Genomic DNA, 19221 nt, shown 5'->3' with positions numbered 1-19221 from the left:
TTAAAACTACTGTGGCTGAGAGGTTAACTGTACATATCCAACTGCTGTTGTTTCTCCAAGCTATGGGAACTTTTTGATGTTTTAAATTACTAAGTGCATTTAGAAATGCAGATTTTTTAGCATGGCTTGCTTGTGATTGCAGAGAGAAACATAATCACAATTTTCCAGAGTTTCTTAGAACAACTTTTTAGAAAGTAGTCTTTTTCCTATTAAGGGCCAAATTCTGGACTCATATAATGAGCCTAAATTACCTTGACACACCATGTTTGATGTTGCCACAGTGCAATCCATGGATTTCAGTGATAAATTTTCAGTTAATTTCACTGAAAGTGATATAACTTTACTCGCGTAAATCTGAAGTAATTGAAGATAAAAACATTCTCTGAAAGGTTTTATTTTTTAAAGGGAATCTGGAAGAGTTTAAAGTGACTTCAATGTATTTGCATTGAAATAAGTATGTGGTGGAAGGCTTAATTGAGTTGTACAACTCTATGGATTAAAATGGTTGCACACTGAACTGAAACTCATAAAGTAAAACTTTTGTAATGCTTGCCAAATTTTTGTAATGTATAAATGTGCCCATTGAAATATACATGTGTTTAGAAGATGCTTATTTCATTGTTTAGAAATTTGTGCACGTTTGCTTTTATCTGAATAAATGTGTTTTAAACTTCTATAAAAAATTTAACATCACTTTACATTTATTAGGAAAAACGTCTAACTATGTTAGGAATTTAGGTAGTTTAATTTCTAATGCCTGTTAGTTTTGAAATAGTTTAGTATCTTTCTTCAAAGATGAGAATGTCTGAGTCTTTTTCTAAATCTTTTCAACATGCTAGAACAAACTCCACCAAATGGCCTGAAATATTCTCCCCTGTGCTCAGAATAACACTGCAATTTTTAGCTCAGAGAAGAGCTGTTTTGAGGAAGATTTATAAGTGTGTGATCAGAGGCTAGAAAGTGAAAGAAATGTGTTCCTTTCTTATATACCTGAACTTCAGATAACTCAGGACATAATTCTGGTAAAAATATTACAAAATTTTGTATTATCTGGCAACATGTCTAATGACAGTTTTCTTTTTTTTTTTTTCCCTTCCTTTTCTTTTTGTCTTCTTTTGTGCCCAGTGTATTCCCCTGTTTGTGGAGGCTGTTCTGGAGCGCCTGACTCGAGGAGTTAAAACGAGCGAGCTCCGTACCATGTGTCTTCAAGTTGCCATAGCTGCGCTCTACTACAATCCTGACCTACTTTTGCACACCTTGGAGAACATCAGATTTCCACACAATCCTGAGCCCATCACTGCACAGTTCATAAACCAATGGATGAATGACACAGACTGTTTTTTTGGGCAAGTATTGAGAGGTTTATTTTTTACAATATTCAATATTGACCAGCTGGATTTCAGCAATGTGAGAAACTATGATACTCTTGAAAACTTCTAAAAGTTTAATAAGGGAGAAAAGGGACAATATCCAGCACTAGGGTGCTTGGCAATCTGCCAAAAACACATTGTTGGCTTAAAACAATGTTCTCTATATAGTGTTATGTTACAGGGGGTACATGCATATTCATAAGAGTGTATACATATTTAAATATTCCTGTGAGTTTACATGTTCTAGGAATTCTTTTGCTTGGTTTTAATCTTTGACTTGTCTACATGCCATCTTGTAGATTAAATCAATATGTTTTATTTCTTCTTGAGGCTCCATTCTGTTGTTTTGACACTTTTTAATAATTGGAGAGTCAGTAGTAAATTTTTTTCTCTTGGTGTTCTGGTTCTTGTCACTGTTATCATTCAGATAAGATGGTCCACAAAGTGAGAAACAACCTGGCTATTTCACACCATTATCTGGGCTAGTTACACAAATAAAAGCATTTTAATACATTACTCAGTTTTCATTTTAATATTATGCTAAGGCCTAAGATATAATATGTATTTATCACACTATTATTTATATAAGCTATGTGGTACATACATAAACTGGCAGACTATATTATACCAAAAAGCAGTTAAAAGGAATTTCAAATTATATTATATCAGAATCTTTGTGACAATAGCTTGCAAAGGCTAATACATAGATGCAAAAGCCAGTAACTGTATTTACCATTTATAACAAACAACATGTTAACTTTTTATCTGAAACACTGTGTACATACTTTCTGTTCTGGATTTTGTAAGTTATTTTTAACTGCTCCATTTAATTAAAAAAAATCACTCTTTGCAGTGAACCCCAATTCTGATTTTAAATGAATTTTCACAATCAACTTGCATATTTATCATTGTGCCATTGACTTCTTCACATCCTGCTGAACTGAAACGTCACTGTGACCTCCCTTGAATGTGTGTGTGCTGCACTGCTGTGCACTCAGGCAGGAGCTGAGCATTTGTAAAGTTAACGAAGGGGAGCAAAGCCTGTCATCACCTAGCAAAGCTTGCACTTGATGCTGAGCAGAGGTGAAGGCCAGTGCTTGCCCCTCAGCTGAGATGTGGTGTCTTAACTGGGAGATTCACATCCACTAAGGGCAAAGCAGACAGATGGAGTTAACAGCTACCTCTCACCTTCCTGCTTGAGTTTTGTTTTGCTACTGGAGGCTGACACCTGCCTGCAGGGGTATGGATAGGCTTGGATGGGTGTCTTCCTTAAGTTGCTTCTTCCTCACCTTGTGGTAATATTATTGGTAATTGCTAAATTATTTTTATATCTACCAGCTTTAGAAAAGGGCAAGACATTTTAGGATTTCCATGTACCAATTTTCTTGTATGGCTGAAGCAAAGTTTTTGAGCTTCATCTCTTTGTGCTTTCCATTTTCTACTACATATCACATGCTGAGCAAATACAGAGATGGTAGGAAAGAAGATATTCCTTACACATGGTAAACTGAAAGAGATTTGTAGTCTGAAACAGTTCATCCTGGAGCATTCACTGAGAAGCTAGTCAGATTCAGAGAGGAAAAATGTTAGGGTCTGATAGGCTCCAAACTCAGTACTGTGAACTACTGTGAGCTAAATTTTCAGTTCTTCTGTGTTACTCATCAAAAAGCATCAGCTACTGAAACTACTGTTCAAATAAACTCGTACTTGGAGCTGAGACAAAGGTTAACAAAGCCTGTGAAAATGAAAAGTTAAACACGTGGTTGTCATGCCCATCATTCTACCCAGAGTGCACTTGAATGGCAGCAGAGGGTTGGAAATCTCTCTTTGATCTGCTGCCACCAGCAGAGAAATAGTTATCTGTAATATTGCTTAAATCTAAAAGTCACTCTTCCTTCTGTGCAGTCTCTTCACTTTGTGGCTCCCAGATGTAGGGTAGGGTTTTTGCTGTGGTACTGCTGGTGAGGCACTGTGATGTGCTGTAAGGGACTTCCTCCCTTTCCCTCAGGAGAGCACCGCTTCTAGCAGACTGTTTGTTTTCTTAGGAGTGTTAAAGGAGCCCCAGATTCAGAGGCCTAACTGAACAGGAAAAGACAGAAGTGCAAAAAAGTTGGTGTTCTTGAAACCCTTTCTTGGGTCCCCCCCTAACAAGTTCACGTCTTCATCAGAGAGCAGTGGGCACCTTTATTTGTACAGCCCTTTTTCTCATCAGCTGCCATTTGTTGCTTTGGTTTACACTTAGCTCACTTCCCATTAAGAGGCAGTTTTAGGCCCAGATTCAAATAATTTGGTAGACTCACAAATCCTAGAGAAACTGAAAAAGATCAAAGGAGATCCACCTCCAGATGTGAAGGACCAGGTGAATCTTGCTGTCATTTCTTTGTCAACCATGCAGGAAATCTGGAATGTGGGGGTGACAGGGGCTGTTCAAGATGCCTTGTCCACATAAATCTCACACTCTTTTGCATGGATACTCCATCCCTGGAAGTGTTCAAGGTCAGACTGGATGGGGTTTTGAGCAAGCTGGTCTAGTGGAAGGTGTCCCTGCTCATGGCAGAGGAGTTGGACCTAGATGACCTTTAGGGTCCCTTCCAACCCAAACCATTCTATGATTCTATGTCTTTCTTCTGTTCCTGTGAAGTCTTAGTCCCCATAGATTGTGCTCTGCCAGCAGCAGGGTTGTGCATGGCTGCACTTGCTCAGGCTGGAGCCATTGGTGTTTGCCAAAAGAATGCAGTGTTTGTGGAGCAGCATATGCAAACACATGAGATGGAATCCGTGGGGAAAATGCAGGAGAAAAGCAGTTATGGTAAGATAAGTAGCTGTTCTTCCATTTTATTAAAACCATTGAAACTATTGAAAAAGTGTTACAAAGTTGACATATTAAAAATTAGCCAGGCAAGGAGAACTCAGAATTCCTTGTAAGACCATGCATAAATTCAGTATGTCATAGTGGAAGTCACATATCTGTGGTTGTGTGCTGATAGTGCCTATATGCCACAGGATATTGAATGTATTTCTAAATGCTTTCTGCAGTAACTTCACACTGGAAGGCCTTTTGCAGAAACATTTGCTCCTTACCTCTTTCTACCTTTTTACTGACAACTGAGGTTTGGGTGAAACATCTGCATGACTTATGCTTATTCTCGTACTAAAAATTCTTCTGTGATAACTAGGATGAAAATAAAATCTCACTTGCTTCAAAAAAACCCTCAGTAAGTGCTTTTGGGTTTTTTGAAGCTGAAGAGGGTTATATATTTGATAGGAGTTTGATAGTTAAAACTCCTAGGTTTTTCAGAGTTGTACATAAAAATCCCAGTCTTCTGTTGGTTCCAACTTTGCAGCTAGAAGGAAATGGCTAATTATTTGCAGTTTATCCAGGAACTGGATTGATGTGATAGAGAGAAACTTGATTCTCACAGTAAAAGGAAAGGCTTAGCTTTTTTTTTCTGAAATACTTTCAGCTTGGTTTAAAATACAAAAGATTTTAAAATCCTTTGTGCTGTATTAGAGGAATATGTGTTAGCAAGAAGAGGTCCTGCAGATTATGAGGACCACACACAGCTTGTTAAAAATAGACATGGCTTGGAGTTGTGCATTGCAGGGCTGTGTGTTGTGTGTTCAATACTCTAGGCTTGATAAACCACTGAGGAATAAGCAGAGTCCCTGATTGTTAGGGAGGGCTATTGTGTGCTTCTGAGCAAATAAGTACAGATCTCAAAGCACAAATTACTGAGGAGAATCATATCCAGGCTCCCTTGAGCAGATGGAAGGGTGCTGAAATAATGAGCCTTTTGATAGCAAGGGAATGGTCCTGAAGCCATTCTTTGCTATTATGAACATACATAAAACTCTGTTTTGCTTGTTCAGTCCTTAATACAACTGGGGTATAGTAGAATACTGAACTTCAGGCAAGGCAGATGCTTTTCCTGCTGTTTCTCTGTGCTGGCAGGTGGAAAAAAAGTCTCCTTCTGGCTCAGGTTCACTAAAGATGGCTCAATGCCTGAATTTCTGCTGTCCTGCAGGGCCTTCTAATAACATGCATATTCTCAAGACATGTGTTCATTCCTGCAACTTCTCTCTTTAGCAGCTTTAAAGTGGAGCATGACAAATGTGCTGTGGGTTTTGATCATTTGGGCTGCTTCCCAATGATGGCTGATGGCTCCTTTTCAAACAGCAGGGCTTCATTCTTGTACTTTGATTTGCTGTCCCAAAATGATAATTTCATATGAAGCTAAGCCATTAATGACTAAGATTTTTTTTTTTACATTTTACTGTTGCATTTTGCAATTTGTGTTGTGCAATGGTAGCTTTTTCAAATGTATGATAAAAAGTAGCGCTAAGAGTTGTTAGTTTACTCTGGTGCATGTGGCTTCTTTGTACATTTGGGTCTTGAAGAAATTTCATGGCTTCCCAGTGTCAGGATGCAGGATAGAAATCTTGAGCATAGATTACAGAACTTGGGTCACACTTGGCTCACAGTGCTGACTAAAAGAGGAGGTAAAGAAAGTTTTTTACATTTGTATTTGCACTAAGGATGGATAACTCTCCAGATAACAGCTATCCTTCATTTATAGGTAGCATTATCTTTAGCTTGGCTTTTGGTCTGCAAAAAGAGAGAGCGAACGGCTTGTTTTTAACATGCAGGAGTAAGTCATTTCAGCTGAGAGGAGTAAGGGATTTATGTTTTTTTTCTCATGAAAGCAGACCCTGTTCCTCTATCTCAGTCTCCCTGGTTTGCATGCCCTCTTTTGTGACCCATGCCATGTGAAAAGAGGATTATGGTTACAGGAATGCTGCGTTCCTGCTTGCGCCTTGGTGCGGTTTTCAACACGTGTAACCAAGCAGCCAAACCCAATGTGACAAAGTGTGTCATTTGATATGCTGCTTGACTTTGTTGTTCTTGGAAGGTCTGCTGGGATCATAGTGTTCTGCATGGTCATATATAATTTATTTTTGTTGTCAGCTACTCTTGAGAATGAATCACTTCAGTAAATCCTAACAGGAGTAACAACATGGGAGGTGTCATGAAATCCCTCCAGATCTCTAACCTTGTTTAAGCACTAGTAAAGTTTAGAAAGCTGCAATACAGGATCACTTGTGTTACTTAAAGGATATAGTAGTTCAGTAGCATGTTATATAGGAGCTTAGGTAATGAAATTACCTAAGCACTGAAAAGCTCTATCTCTGTAGTGATTTCTGAAGTGGTGGATTGAGCCGGTAGTCCCCCTGTCAGCTTTATTGCAGCCTGTGGTGCCCATCTTATTTCTTCTCTCTCAACTTGTATTCTTTTCATCCCAAAGTAAAACTGGTTCAGTAATAGAAGTATCCCAAGAGTTTAGAGGATGGCCATTTTCTCCCAGCTCTGGAGGTTTGCATGGTTTCTCTAGGTTTTGCTGCAGAAGGCTTGCACAGAAACTGTCAGCATCAAATTGAATAGCTGGAACAAAAAAGCTCCTCTCAAGCCCGTAATGGCAGAATACTGTAATGTTAGCTCCAAGTTGACTACTTCTGATGTTTCCAGTAAAGGAGAACCAGAGAGTATCTGCAGAGGCACCTGGAGATTTTTTTTTCCATCTTGTTTGCAAAAATTCCTTTTTCTGGAAGTGAAAATCAATTCTAATGTTTAAGAGCATAGGGTCTTACCTAGTTTCCTGACTGTGGTCCCATAAAAATCTTTCTGCTACTAATTCAATTAATTTCTTTCCCTTCAATTGTCTTCAGTTTGTTTTACTGGAGGGCTGCTCATTTGTAAGTTCCCAGTTTGAGTATACTGCCAGTTACTCTTGATAAGTTGGAATTATTTCCCTGCTTTCACCAGAGTTAGCAATGTGTCTGAAGTTAGCATTAGAAATTGTATATTGAAATATGTATAAGCCATTCTGATGGACTTCTCATAATTTAACTTCATCTGTCCCTGGGGCATTCCATAAATGCACCCTGTGATTCAATGCATTCCTGCTTATCATTGCTCTTCACTAATAGTTTTTGCCAATTTCCATCCCTGAAACAGTACTGCTATCAAAGCCAAGGCAAATTAATTTTCCATCCTATTTAATAATGATAATCTGTATCAAATGCTTTATTAAAGACAAGATAGTCTACATAATTATTAAACAGTATTTATTTAGCATTACAAATTTTGCATTTGGTAATCAGAAAAAGTTGCTCCAGGAATTTGACCAGTGCTTGAAAGTTGTTTAATTGTTCTTGGATGAGTACTTTCCAGTGGGAAACTTGCATTCAGAATGAAGAAAATAGTTTGTGTAGGATCTTTGAACATAGACTCTGAGACATTGTCTTCTGCCCATGTCAAGATTTTAATGGTCTCTGTATATCCTTGCAATGAAAAATCTGGTTTTGTCTAACAATAGTGTCTTGTTTCAGACTCCATGACAGAAAGATGTGTATAATAGGACTGAGCATCCTAATGGAATTGCAGAACCGACCACCTGCAGTGGATGCTGTGGCTGCCCAGATTGTTCCTTCAATCCTCCTCCTCTTCTTGGGCTTAAAACAAGTGTGCGCCTCACGAGAGCTCACAGAACACGAGGATCATGCTAAAGATGAAAAACACTTTGCAGAAGATAATGGTAAAATCTCCCCTTTTCACATTGTGGATTTTGTCTGGATTTAATTTAAAGGGGGTAAGAAATTGCAGTTCGTTTTTAAGACTCATTAGTCTGCTGAAAATAGCTCGGCTTACTGGGTGCTTGAAATACCATCTTAGGGATTGATTTTTCCTCCCAAAGTGTGTAATCAAAATGTTTCAAGGTGTAACAGCTAACATTTTGTGAAAGGGTAGTATTGGTTCAAGAGTAACTTGCAGGTGTACTCTTCTGGGTTGTGAATATACTGTCTTCTCACATAGGCAGCAGGAGTTTGCCAGGACTCCACTAGGTATATTCTTCCTGGACAGAAGCTGTTCCACTACCCAGCTATTTGAAAGACCTTTTTGACTGAATTTTGAGGGAGATCCTGGCAGATCTTTGTCCAAATGGAAGGTTGTTTGCAGAGTAGGGTTTGAAACAGCTGAGGTTCCTTGAGCACACAGGCCTCTAACCTCTGTGTCTGCCAGAAGAGAAAAAACATCAAAGAATGCCTTACAGAGGAAATTGAGGGGAAGGAATTATCCACAGCATTGCAGGCAAATGTGTTTGACAAGGAGTAGATGTTTTGAGGTCTGAAAATCAGATTGGACCTAAGCATATTATGTAATCCACTCACATTTCACCTATAATTGTTCTGTAATGGAATCACAGAATTCTTCTCACTGCATAGGAATACAGTATGGAAACAGCACAGAAATGTTCAAATCTCTATCCTGTGATTCAGTCCCTGCTTGCTGCATCTATAGTCATCTTTATTCTTTCTAAACTGCTAACACAGGAAGAGCTGCAGGTTTGGAAATGAAGGTTTTGGTTTTTTAAAATCTTGATTATAAGTCAGAAATGCTTTTCCTTAATTAGGAAAAATCAGTATTAGAATTGCAGGTTGTAGTTGCATTTAAATCAGGGGGTCATAGTTTCATAAGCAGAATGGAAGGTAACACCAACTTAAGGTGTTCAAATAAGGCAACACTCAAGAAGAGAAGGCATACAGTTGGTCTGCAGATGGATTTCTCATGGTTTCATATGCATTTGAGAATTCTGTGCAAGTCTCTGTAATTTAAAAAGTGGAGTGATGGACCATTTCTTGGAAGACGTTTCTTCAAAAATTTTGGACCCTGTAATTGCACAATGACTGCATAAATGAAAGAAGAAAAAAGATGGCAGTTCCACATTCCTCGAGTCTGTGTAGAAACAAAAGTTTAACTGATCTTGAATGTAAGAAACATTTTAACATTTAACATAAGACTATTAAAGATTTTGGGGAAGGGATGTTAACAGATGTTCCCCTTTCCAGCCAAAACCTAGATTTACTAATTGTTTTTAATTCATCAGTCATTGTTTCCTTGTAGTATTAAACTTTGTTTTACAAAACATACCAATGCTTTTGCAGAAGAGATACCGAGCGATGAGGATGAGACAAATGAAGTGAGCCAGGCAATGCAAGAGAACCACAGTGGAGGAGGAGGTGGCAGTGCTGGAGGTGGAGAGGAAGAGGATGAAGACGATGATGATGATGATGACTGGGATGAAGATGCATTGGAGGAGACTGCTCTTGAAGGGTTCAGCACACCTCTTGACCTTGAAAATGGTGTTGATGAATACCAGTTTTTTACACAAGCACTTCTGAGTATGTCTTTGCTGGTTGGCAGAATGATATAACATGATGAAATCATGCTTTAATTTGGAGATGTTTATAGTCATCACTGGGGAAAACCCTTTTCTTTGTTATGAGTAATGGTTTAGATTACTGAAATGGTAAAACCTGATCTCACTTTTTAACGTTAGTCCTACAATTTTTTGGCTTACTAGTGCTGCAAAAAAAATGACAGCAAATAGAGCCAAAGATTAATTCTCTTCACATTCTCCCTCAGAATTTTTCAATCACAGCCTAAATAAGTGGGGCTTGGTCACTAGAGGGACTCATATATAGAGAAATATTTGTCACCTACTTGATTTTAATGGAGAAATTATTTTCTCCCTTTCCTGTTTCACTAATCCTGTTGCTTTTAGTTTTCATATGAGTTTTAAACAAGAAGATTCAATTCACATTGTCTATGAATAATGGCTACATGGTTAACGTTCTGTTTCATAAGCAGAGGATGTAATTAAGTCCCCCAAAATGGATTGTCTCTATTAGAGTGGGAATTCTGTGCAAAGAAAACCGACAGGAATACTGATCTTGTTTTGCAGTGCAGATTCTGTTTTAAAACCAGCCAGAATTTCATGTGGTTCAGTTTGTTATTCTGAAATGAACTTGTGTGTAAGCTGATGGTCCCTTTCCCTCCCTTGCTGCCCTGACAGCGGTGCAGAGCCGGGATGCAGCCTGGTACCACTCCCTGACTGCACCTTTGAGTGAGGATCAGAAGAAACAGCTGCAGGAGATCTACACATTAGCAGAGCACAGGAGAACTGCTGCAGGTGAGAAGCTTCCCTGGGCCCCTTTCAGCTCTTGCAGAGATGTTGGAACTGCTTCTGATCTGTAACAACCACCTCTGTGCTAATCAACGTTTTCTAGGAAGCGTGAGCAGGATATCATGATTACATTATTCCTTGCCTGGAAGTGTGTGTTATTCAGAGTAAGTTTACTGTTGTTTCTAATTAATTGCCTTCTCATTGACTTGTGCTGTTGTTTTTTTTCAACAGGGTATGAACTAGTTTTAAACAATCTGACATTTGAAATGAAGAACAAATTAAGGCAATATCTATCAGCAGCCAGGCATTTGATGAAGATTACTATCAGTTATTATGTTTAAAAGTTTTCTAACTTTTTAGCTACTTATGTTGCCTTGCAGTTAGTGTGATGTTTTAGATGTGTAGAAAGCTTGCATCATGGAAAATAAATTCAGATTTAATAAAAAAGAATAGTGTAGCATAGACTGACTTGGTAAAGGATTAATTTCTCAACTCTGTTGTAGAGGTGTGCACATTTATGCCCTCAGAGAAAACCTGAGTGTAATTTATTCCTGTCATTGCATTTCGGGAATGAAATTTTGACTCAGCTGAGAGTTTTTTCCATAACTTTGCATTCATAGTTGAGCTGTATTGTCTCTTACTTTGTAAGAGTCACCATGTGTTTGTTCTCTGTAGACTTATTTTTCATATCCTTTTTCTTTGAATTCTAGAGACTAAGACAATAGAACAACAAAGTGGCTACACATTTGACAACAAAGGACTGATAACAGCATTTAATTTTGCTGGAAATACTCCCGGTGGCAACTGAAGGATTGGCTACAAAGGTCAATGGGAAGGGTCTCATCATTACATTTTCTTGAAATCATCGTGACTTCTGAGTGATAGGGGAGGGTAATTTAATGCTGCTGAAGGTTTTCTGGGAAATAGCAGTGTGCTTCCCCCACCAGAATGCTCTTTCTAACCAGCTACTGTAATTTACAAATTCTTGTGGTGTTTTTATAATTTGATGGACTGAAAGGAAATGTTCGTCCTCAAGGAACCTGGATGACCGGGAGGGGCCAGGCTGCATCTAATTGAGTTGCACTTCTCAGGTTTTTGCTGTGCAGAATTGATAGATTCATATGGATAACAGTGCCTTCTGTTGTACATGGATTGCCTGAACAAATGGATTTTGGAGTGCATTATAATTTTTTAAGTGTAAGGACATTTCTTGATACACTGTAAGCCTTGGTTCCATGTTTTCCAATCACCTGCTTTTTACTGCTCGGTTTAATTGTTTGTTGGTTGCATACAAATTGCCGGATTCACAATATTAGCACACCTTCCCTATTTGGTGCAGACCAAATGTGTAGAGGGAGGTGCCTGTTGGAGTTGCAGAGCAAACACTGGTTATGTCAAAGGGTCTTAACAAAATGGCAGATTTTCCCTTGATGCAGTAGTCTTAAATTATTTCTCTTAGCCATGAATTCAATTTGCTTGAGTTACAGTGGCTTGCCTGGCAGGTGCCTACCCTAAATCTACATCAATATTAGCTCCTGCCTGGACAAATGATGTGGCCCTCTCATGTAGATGTTCTACATGACAGCTTATTTCTGCTATTATTGATGAATATTGGATTATACATGGGATAATCTCTTCTGGTTTTTTTCTTTCATTACCATTCCAGTGGTAGTACTGAATAATGTGGTACAAAATATTTGCAATATTTTATTTATTTTGATAGAAGAAGAACAGCTTCAAACTTACTTCTTATTGTTACACTTTGTGATTGTATTTCTGGTCTGCATTGCAGTTGGTTATTCTTATTCCATGCTAAAATTTCTTCTGACAGATTTTTTTCCTGAATTTTGAAGACTGGTTTCACCACTGGAGGTTTAGACTAGGTATTAGGAAAAATTTCCTCATGGGAAGAGTGGTCACACATTGGGACAGGTTGCCCAGGGAAGTGGGAAGAATCAACATCCCTGGAAGTGTTTAAGCAACACATAGATGTGGCACTTAGGGGCAGGGTTTTGCAGTGAACATGGAGTTAACAGTTGTACGTGATGACCTTAGAGGTCTTTTCCAACCTAAAGAGTTCTATAGGACAAGGTGTTTGTGGAGAAGTTCATTTAGAGAGGAAGTGATAGCAGTACTAATTTGAATAGGTGCCCCTCCTTTAGCTCTACTGGGATCACAGTGGTGTAGCAAAAAGCAATAGGGGTGCTTTAGAATGTGAATTTTGGATTGGAGATAAAATGTTTAGACCAGATTTTGTCTTTGTGTTAATTTCTTTATGATTTAAAAATATTCACCAATCAGTTTTAAACACATACTAATAATCTATTTCTTTACAGCAGTGTCCAAAATAAAAAGTCAAAGCCTTTCCCATACCCCATCAAATTTTCTTCAACTACAGTAAATTACAGACTGCTGGCTCTGTGCAGTGCTGAAGCTTTCATTTTGTTATTCTGGGTGAGTCTGATAAATCTGAAGTACTCTGTGCCTTGGCTTCTGGAAAAGGCCAGAGGATCTCTACCCGTTCCTTCTGGAATTTTCCTGGCCTGGCAGCTGTGGGGCAGAATGTTCCCTGCACTTTCCTGTTTCCTGCACCTTTTTGTCAGACTCTAAGGCTGTTTCTGTGCTGCTGCTTCCTCTTTCTTTTTTTTTTGCCTTCCTTTCCCCAGCAGCTACAGAGTAAAGTTGGCCTGGTTCATGTAGGTTTTTCACTGATGCTGCTTATTTAATAGCAACAGTGAAAATGTCTCATTTTTAGGCCTGTTGTACATGTGGAAACAGTGAGAATTCCAGGGTCTGTATTTTTAAAAGAGAACAGTCTATTGAGCTGCACTGGACAGGCTCTTTAAGGTCAGGCAGAAGAGGGCCAAGATATCCTTTATTTTGAATGTCAGGTTATGAAAATTACAGGTCACTTCCTAATTTAGGCCTGGGGGTGTACTGACTGAGACACTAAGTAAGAAAGCAATACATCCAGTTTGTTGGGGAGTTCATCAGAAACCACAGAAGTTTTGAAATCATTCACCAATGTAAGAAATAGTTTTTGGAAGTTAAGGGCACTGGTGACTTCTCTCTTACCTGTCAATTGAAGTTAGTTATTAGGCAGGTAAACTGTTAAAGCCCTTTATTATTTTATTAAAAGAAGCAAGATTGTCAAGTTGGGTTTCTTTCAAAGCCCATTTGCCTTCTCTATACTGATGTGCAGAGTAGAAGATGGATTTATTTTTCTTCTGCTAATGAGGTTGCTTGCACTGTCGCAGGCTTATATTTAGGAGTTTGTGTTCAAGGTAAAATCTGCTTTTGCATAGCATCATCTTGGTGTCACTAAGCTGAACTATGGCTGCTCCCTAGTTCTGCTTCTTGTATACTTTTCAAATCAGCTGCCAAGAAAATTTCATCCAGATGTTTCATACAAGAGTTTAATCAGCATTGTGGAGTTGGGAATCTTTGTTGTCTATTTTGCATTGGGGTCAGAGATGTCTGAGGGAATGGCATGTAAAAAGGTTAAATGCCTTTCCCTCCCCAGAAGATTCATGAGCAAATGTTTCTACTGGCAAAAGCAAATGTTAATGATTTTATTCCTTTTTTTTGAAAAGGGTTTTCATCCAAAAAGATTTATTGGGCTCTGGCCTTCATTTTAACACATGGTTCTCTTTTAACATGATAAATACCCATTTGTACATGCTCATAAATACGTACTGGATTTTAGGTGTTTCTTTCTGAGCTGTGTCCAGCTTTGTACTGCATTAAAGGGAGAGTAACACAAATGTGCATTTACTGTCTCACTTTGAACCGAGGTAATTGTGGAATATCAGATACCAGCACTGCCAAGCAAGCATGATGTATTTGCCATTGGAAGGATAGAGAATCATGAATGTACTGCAAAATAAAACAAAGGCTGATAACTGGTGACTTATGTTGCCCCATGCCCATAATCCCAAAATGTAAGGATGATCTGTGTGGGCACCACAGTGGCTTTACATAGGAAATTAGTGTTATGGGGGTTGTAATCATAGCAAATGGGAACTTACATAAGCTGCTTTTCCAGATAAAATTAACTGATCCTGGGTGTTGAACTGCATATGCTGTTTTGTCACTTGTGAAAAGAAAATAAGAATCACCACATGTTTTTGCTGCCTCTTTTTTGCTGTCTATCTTTCAGCATTGAAGTACATTGCTTGCTTTCATTACAAAGCAGAATCTTTATTCACAATGGCCGGCTCCTGGAAGAGTGCAGAATATCAAGCTGAGGGAAAGGTTGGAAAGCCCAAACCTCAACAATCCCCCAAAACCCACATGTGCACAATCTGACTGAAATGAATGTACTTGGGAAGTGTTAAGTCAAAATATTTAAAGAATGCCACACAAAATGATATTGTAAGATTCTTTCCTTTAGGGAAAAAGGCTGCCTGTGGGATGAGAGGGAGCCATGAAATGCTCTGCTTTAGGACATGCCCTTTGCCTGTGAAGTCCTGGCAGTTTGTGCCTCTGGATTCCATCATACATGGTAGGACAGTAGAGATATTTTTTTTCTTACTACAAAGCCAGAGTCTGTCTTGAGATTGTCTTGAGCCAAAGGAATTGTAGACAACATGAATGATTAACTGTCCTGTTTCCAAAATGCTTTCTTGTCTTTTTGTTTCCTCCTTTTCTTCTTTTGTCAGCCACAATGTTATTGGACATTCCAGGGAGTTTTCAAAAGACCTGAAAAGGTAAACCTTAAGCAATTTTTATAAAATCTTAAAGCAATGCAATTTATCAGTTGCATTTCTCACTGTAGAACAGTCGCTCATTTGACATACACAGATGATACAGAACTTCAAAAGCTCCTCACTTGTGCCTGTGGTTTGATGAGCCTTTCTGTGATTTACTCCTTAATATGGGCACTTTGAAATCCCCATACCTTGGACTGAAATTTGCTCAAAGGATAGGCAGAAATGCACTATGTAATGGAGTACCCAGTCCTCATCCTGAGATGTGCCCCAGTCAATCTTTTGTTAGTATTTGGCAGTCTGGTGGTCAGTTCCTCAAGGATCTCTGTCTCTGATTGAGGACATTCTTCAGGTCCAAGAGGCTGTCTCTGCAGGTAGGCAGAGAATTGATTTTCCCTCACTGCAGAAGAGCATACAGCAGGCATGGCTATGAACTTCTTGATCTTAGGAGTGAAAATACCACTCTTTTCTCTGGGATATCAGGTTTTAACCCAGGTGGGTGGGATACAGTAGAGGTGCATGTTCCCATTGTGTTTAAGGAAGCCAGACACTCTTCCAGGTACAAAAAAGTCTCAGCATAAAACCATATCATAAAGGGGATGTGGAGGCCAAGCTGCTTGCTTTGGACACCTCTTCCACTGCTACTACTTTTGTTAAACTAGTCAGGGAAAACCAGTGAAAAATGAAAGAAAATTAAGGCAGTACTTGGGCGCTGGACAGGCCAAAATTTTCCTGGCCTGTGGATCTATTTCTGATACTGCAAATACACACAGGTACTCTTCAGATCCAATATGCATCATCTGTATGGATGTCAGTACCCAGGCTGACAGCCATGCATGAGAGGTGAAGACTTAATGTGATTTTTCTCTGCCAGAAATCAGATGCATCCGTTTAAAAAGTCTGGGAACTGCTTGTCCTGACTGATATGCAATCACCAACATGAGACACTCAGTGGGATTACAATCTTTCCTAAAGATGATCAGCTTACCTCCTAAAGGGCTAACGAAAGTGCTCTTTGTCTGGGGAGCTGGCAGATGAACTGCTCTTGGACTAGAAGAGTTTTGGAGAACACCAATTCAGAGGGAATCTGCAGGCATATGTGGTTGTGATGAATTGGGACAGGATTCATCTAAATTGGGGGGATGCTTTTGATATGATCTGAGATCTGCAGCATTCCCTATTTTGCCTACATCTTTTAGAGCAGCATCCAAGAACTTTTTCCCTTGCCTGCCTTTGGGAAGAGAATGTGCTTGGGCAGCCCCAAATTTTGTGCAGTGCTTTGAACTTGAGATCAGAAAACAATTTTGATTACAAGTTGTTCATAACAGAAAAATGAGGTGGAAGAGGTATAATAATGCTGGAATTCTCTTTGTAGGCTGTATAGAGGTTCACAGTTTGAGAGTTTGGCTCTGTTCATGGTGGGGTAGGAGCTGAAGTTCCAGATACATGGATTTCTCAAATGTGAATACAGCAGTGTCAGCGGCAGGATTCACCTGAGACACTGTCAGGGGCTGCCTGCTGGACCACCTGGATTATGTTACATGAAGTGAAATGCAAAAACTGTGAAATTACTTGATAGTTAGAGCTGTGGAGCAACAAAAATTTTCTTGAAATGAGATTTTAATATTATTCTCAGGTATGTTTTAATTTTCATGTTTCATGCCCTTATACAAAATGTAAAACTACTGCATAACATGGAGGCCTATTCATTTCTCACAGAACTGTTTACCGTTGAAGGTATTTATCCAGGAATTGTTCCTCATTTTTAGGTATTTTCAGCAGGTTTGTTAGTGAAGTTGCACATATCCATCTTTCACCACTTTTTATGCACAGAAATCTTGGAAATGAACTTAACAAAAGGAAGAACAGTGCTTTGAAAAGAGAAGATTATGCATAAGCAGGTTATTTTTAGAAAACAGAAGAACTGTGGCTTCTGAAGAAAATATGAAACTGTCACTACTTATACAAAAGTGCATGAGGTAAAGAAATTAATGTAAGACAATATAAGCAAGACATGTTCTTTGATCACAGCTGTAATGTTTATTTTTCATTGCCAAACAATGTGTGACACTTACTTTTGATTGCATGTGCTGTTGGAATAACGCCTAACATAAATCACATGAAATGTTTTGGGGGCTCAAAAAGAGACCAAAGAGGCCATGCACATTTCTTTTGATACTAAAAGCAAGGAGATGAGCCCAGGACTGCTGTGACTGGAGGGAGCCTGCTATGTGCTACATTAGCAGATTGAATTGCAGGATCATCACCTTTGTAAAAAGCCTGAAATGCTAAACTGTGGGTTGGCTTTGAAGGCAAGAACTGACAAATGCAAAGCATGCATTGATGACAAAAAGAACCTCTTCCTAGCTTAAAGAATTCTGTGCAGTGTTCTCTTAAGCTGTGCTGAATTTGCTTTAAAAACAGTAATAAATCTTATTGCTTAGGTCGAATGTTACATCTGTTGTGCATTTATATGGGAAGAATAATATTTCTTAAAAAATTGTAACATGCCACCTACCAAGGAGCCAAATCTCATTTTATAGCTGCTTTTCACACAGCCATAAAACTTCTTTGCAAGAACACCCGAGAATTCATTTTAAACAAATGTGTATATTACCCAGAGTTAATAAGTGCATTTTAAACAAATGTGTATATTACCCAGAGTTAATAAGTGCATTTGTGTAGCAGTGTTTGTTAATCTCTGACCTGTGAAGGCAGCTGTTCACTTACACACATTGGCTGGGAGAGAACATAACTGATATTTGATGCAGAACACCCAAACACAATCCTCAAAATATCCAACTAGTAAAGATAGTCATCTGCACCAGAGCTTCAGCCAGTCTGCTGTGCATGCAGTTCATAAAGAAGACACAGTTACCTGCCTTCCACAGGACAAGAAATGAATTTTCCAGGCAGGAACTGCAGGCCTGGTATTTGTATCAGTGGAGTATTTCTCTGGTGGTGAGTTGCTGAAGTAGCCTGTTTGTTAAACTGCACTGATTGATAATGCTTGCCCTTTATTGTATGGACCACTTCTGTGTGTCCTCCACAGTCTGTGTCTCTAGAAGCAGTGCTTAGTGGGCTGTGTTTTTGAACTAGGGAGGCTGAATTAGTGTAGGTTGCCCAAAGCCATTGGTCTGTGTTTTTGAACTAGGGAGGCTGAATTAGTGTAGTTTGCCCAAAGCCATCGCAACATGTTGCAGCTGGCATGAGAAATTAAAATTTCTCTGTATAAGTGCCTGGGAGTTTTGCTATTGCTTCTAACAGAACTAGGGTTTTTACCCATGCAATTGGCTAGGTCCTGGTGTTTGGATTACTGCTGATACTTTCCACAGCAGCTCTGCCAGAACATACTTAATTTATGAAATTGCTCAGCAACAGCAAGTTCCACTATTGAACTGCAATTTTAATCTGTCTAGCAGTGACACTGTTTAATTGTATTTTGTGTGGGTTGCTTGGTATGACAAGCTCTCCTGGAGAAAAAATGGTTCTCAGCAAGGTGATGAATGACAACCCAATTGCTAATTCCCCCTGAGGCTTTGAAGTGAACCTGATGGATTGGAAGCAGAACTGCAGATGACTGGCAGTATCATCTGCACCATGTGTGAGGGTGCAGGCTGGGGAGCCCCTCTGCAGGTATTAACAAACATCCTGGATTGCTTGTGGGGTTGAAGGTTGTGATTGCCACTTCTAAAAGGCTCTAAAAGTGTATTTGTTACCCAAGTAAATATTTGGCTCCTATGCTGCCTCCTGCCCTCTGACAGTGTTGATCTTTTTTGGACTAGAATCGTATCCTTAACCTGAATTCTAATTCCCAGTCTTGTAAAATAATAACTTGTTCCATTTGGTCCCTAGCAAAGATGAAACAGGATCAGTGTTTGGTTTCTCTTGTTGCCAGGTATGTTAAATGAACAATTTAAATAATTTAATTACCCGTTTGATTAAATTACTGGGACTTTACCAAATGTCATACAGTTTCCTGCTGATTTTTTTTTCCTGGCAGAACTCAAGCTGCATGGTATTGTGTGCACATCAGAAAAACTCTCCCTAGTCACATAAATGAGATTCTGAGCAAAATACAGAGTATGGAAAGGTCATATCAGTGTATGAATAATGGAT

The 19221-nt window shown here is 39.0% G+C and overlaps 1 protein-coding gene across 1 annotated transcript in view; it reads left to right on the top strand.

The window, feature by feature from the left end:
* The window catches only part of IPO8 (importin 8), a 47536-nt gene extending 30073 nt beyond the window's left edge, over positions 1 to 17463 (top strand). The window contains exons 21-25 of the mRNA XM_058805277.1: positions 1126 to 1346; positions 7758 to 7963; positions 9372 to 9608; positions 10283 to 10399; positions 11104 to 17463. Of these exons, the coding sequence (XP_058661260.1) occupies positions 1126 to 1346; positions 7758 to 7963; positions 9372 to 9608; positions 10283 to 10399; positions 11104 to 11201 (879 nt within the window). The 3' untranslated portion in view covers positions 11202 to 17463. The remainder of the gene's footprint in view (positions 1 to 1125; positions 1347 to 7757; positions 7964 to 9371; positions 9609 to 10282; positions 10400 to 11103) is intronic.
* The last annotated feature ends 1758 nt before the right edge of the window (positions 17464 to 19221 follow it).

This window comes from Ammospiza caudacuta, chromosome 5 (assembly GCF_027887145.1).
Source record: "Ammospiza caudacuta isolate bAmmCau1 chromosome 5, bAmmCau1.pri, whole genome shotgun sequence".
Classification (NCBI taxonomy): Eukaryota; Metazoa; Chordata; class Aves; order Passeriformes; family Passerellidae; genus Ammospiza; species Ammospiza caudacuta.
This window is presented reverse-complemented; position numbering and strand designations above follow the sequence as displayed.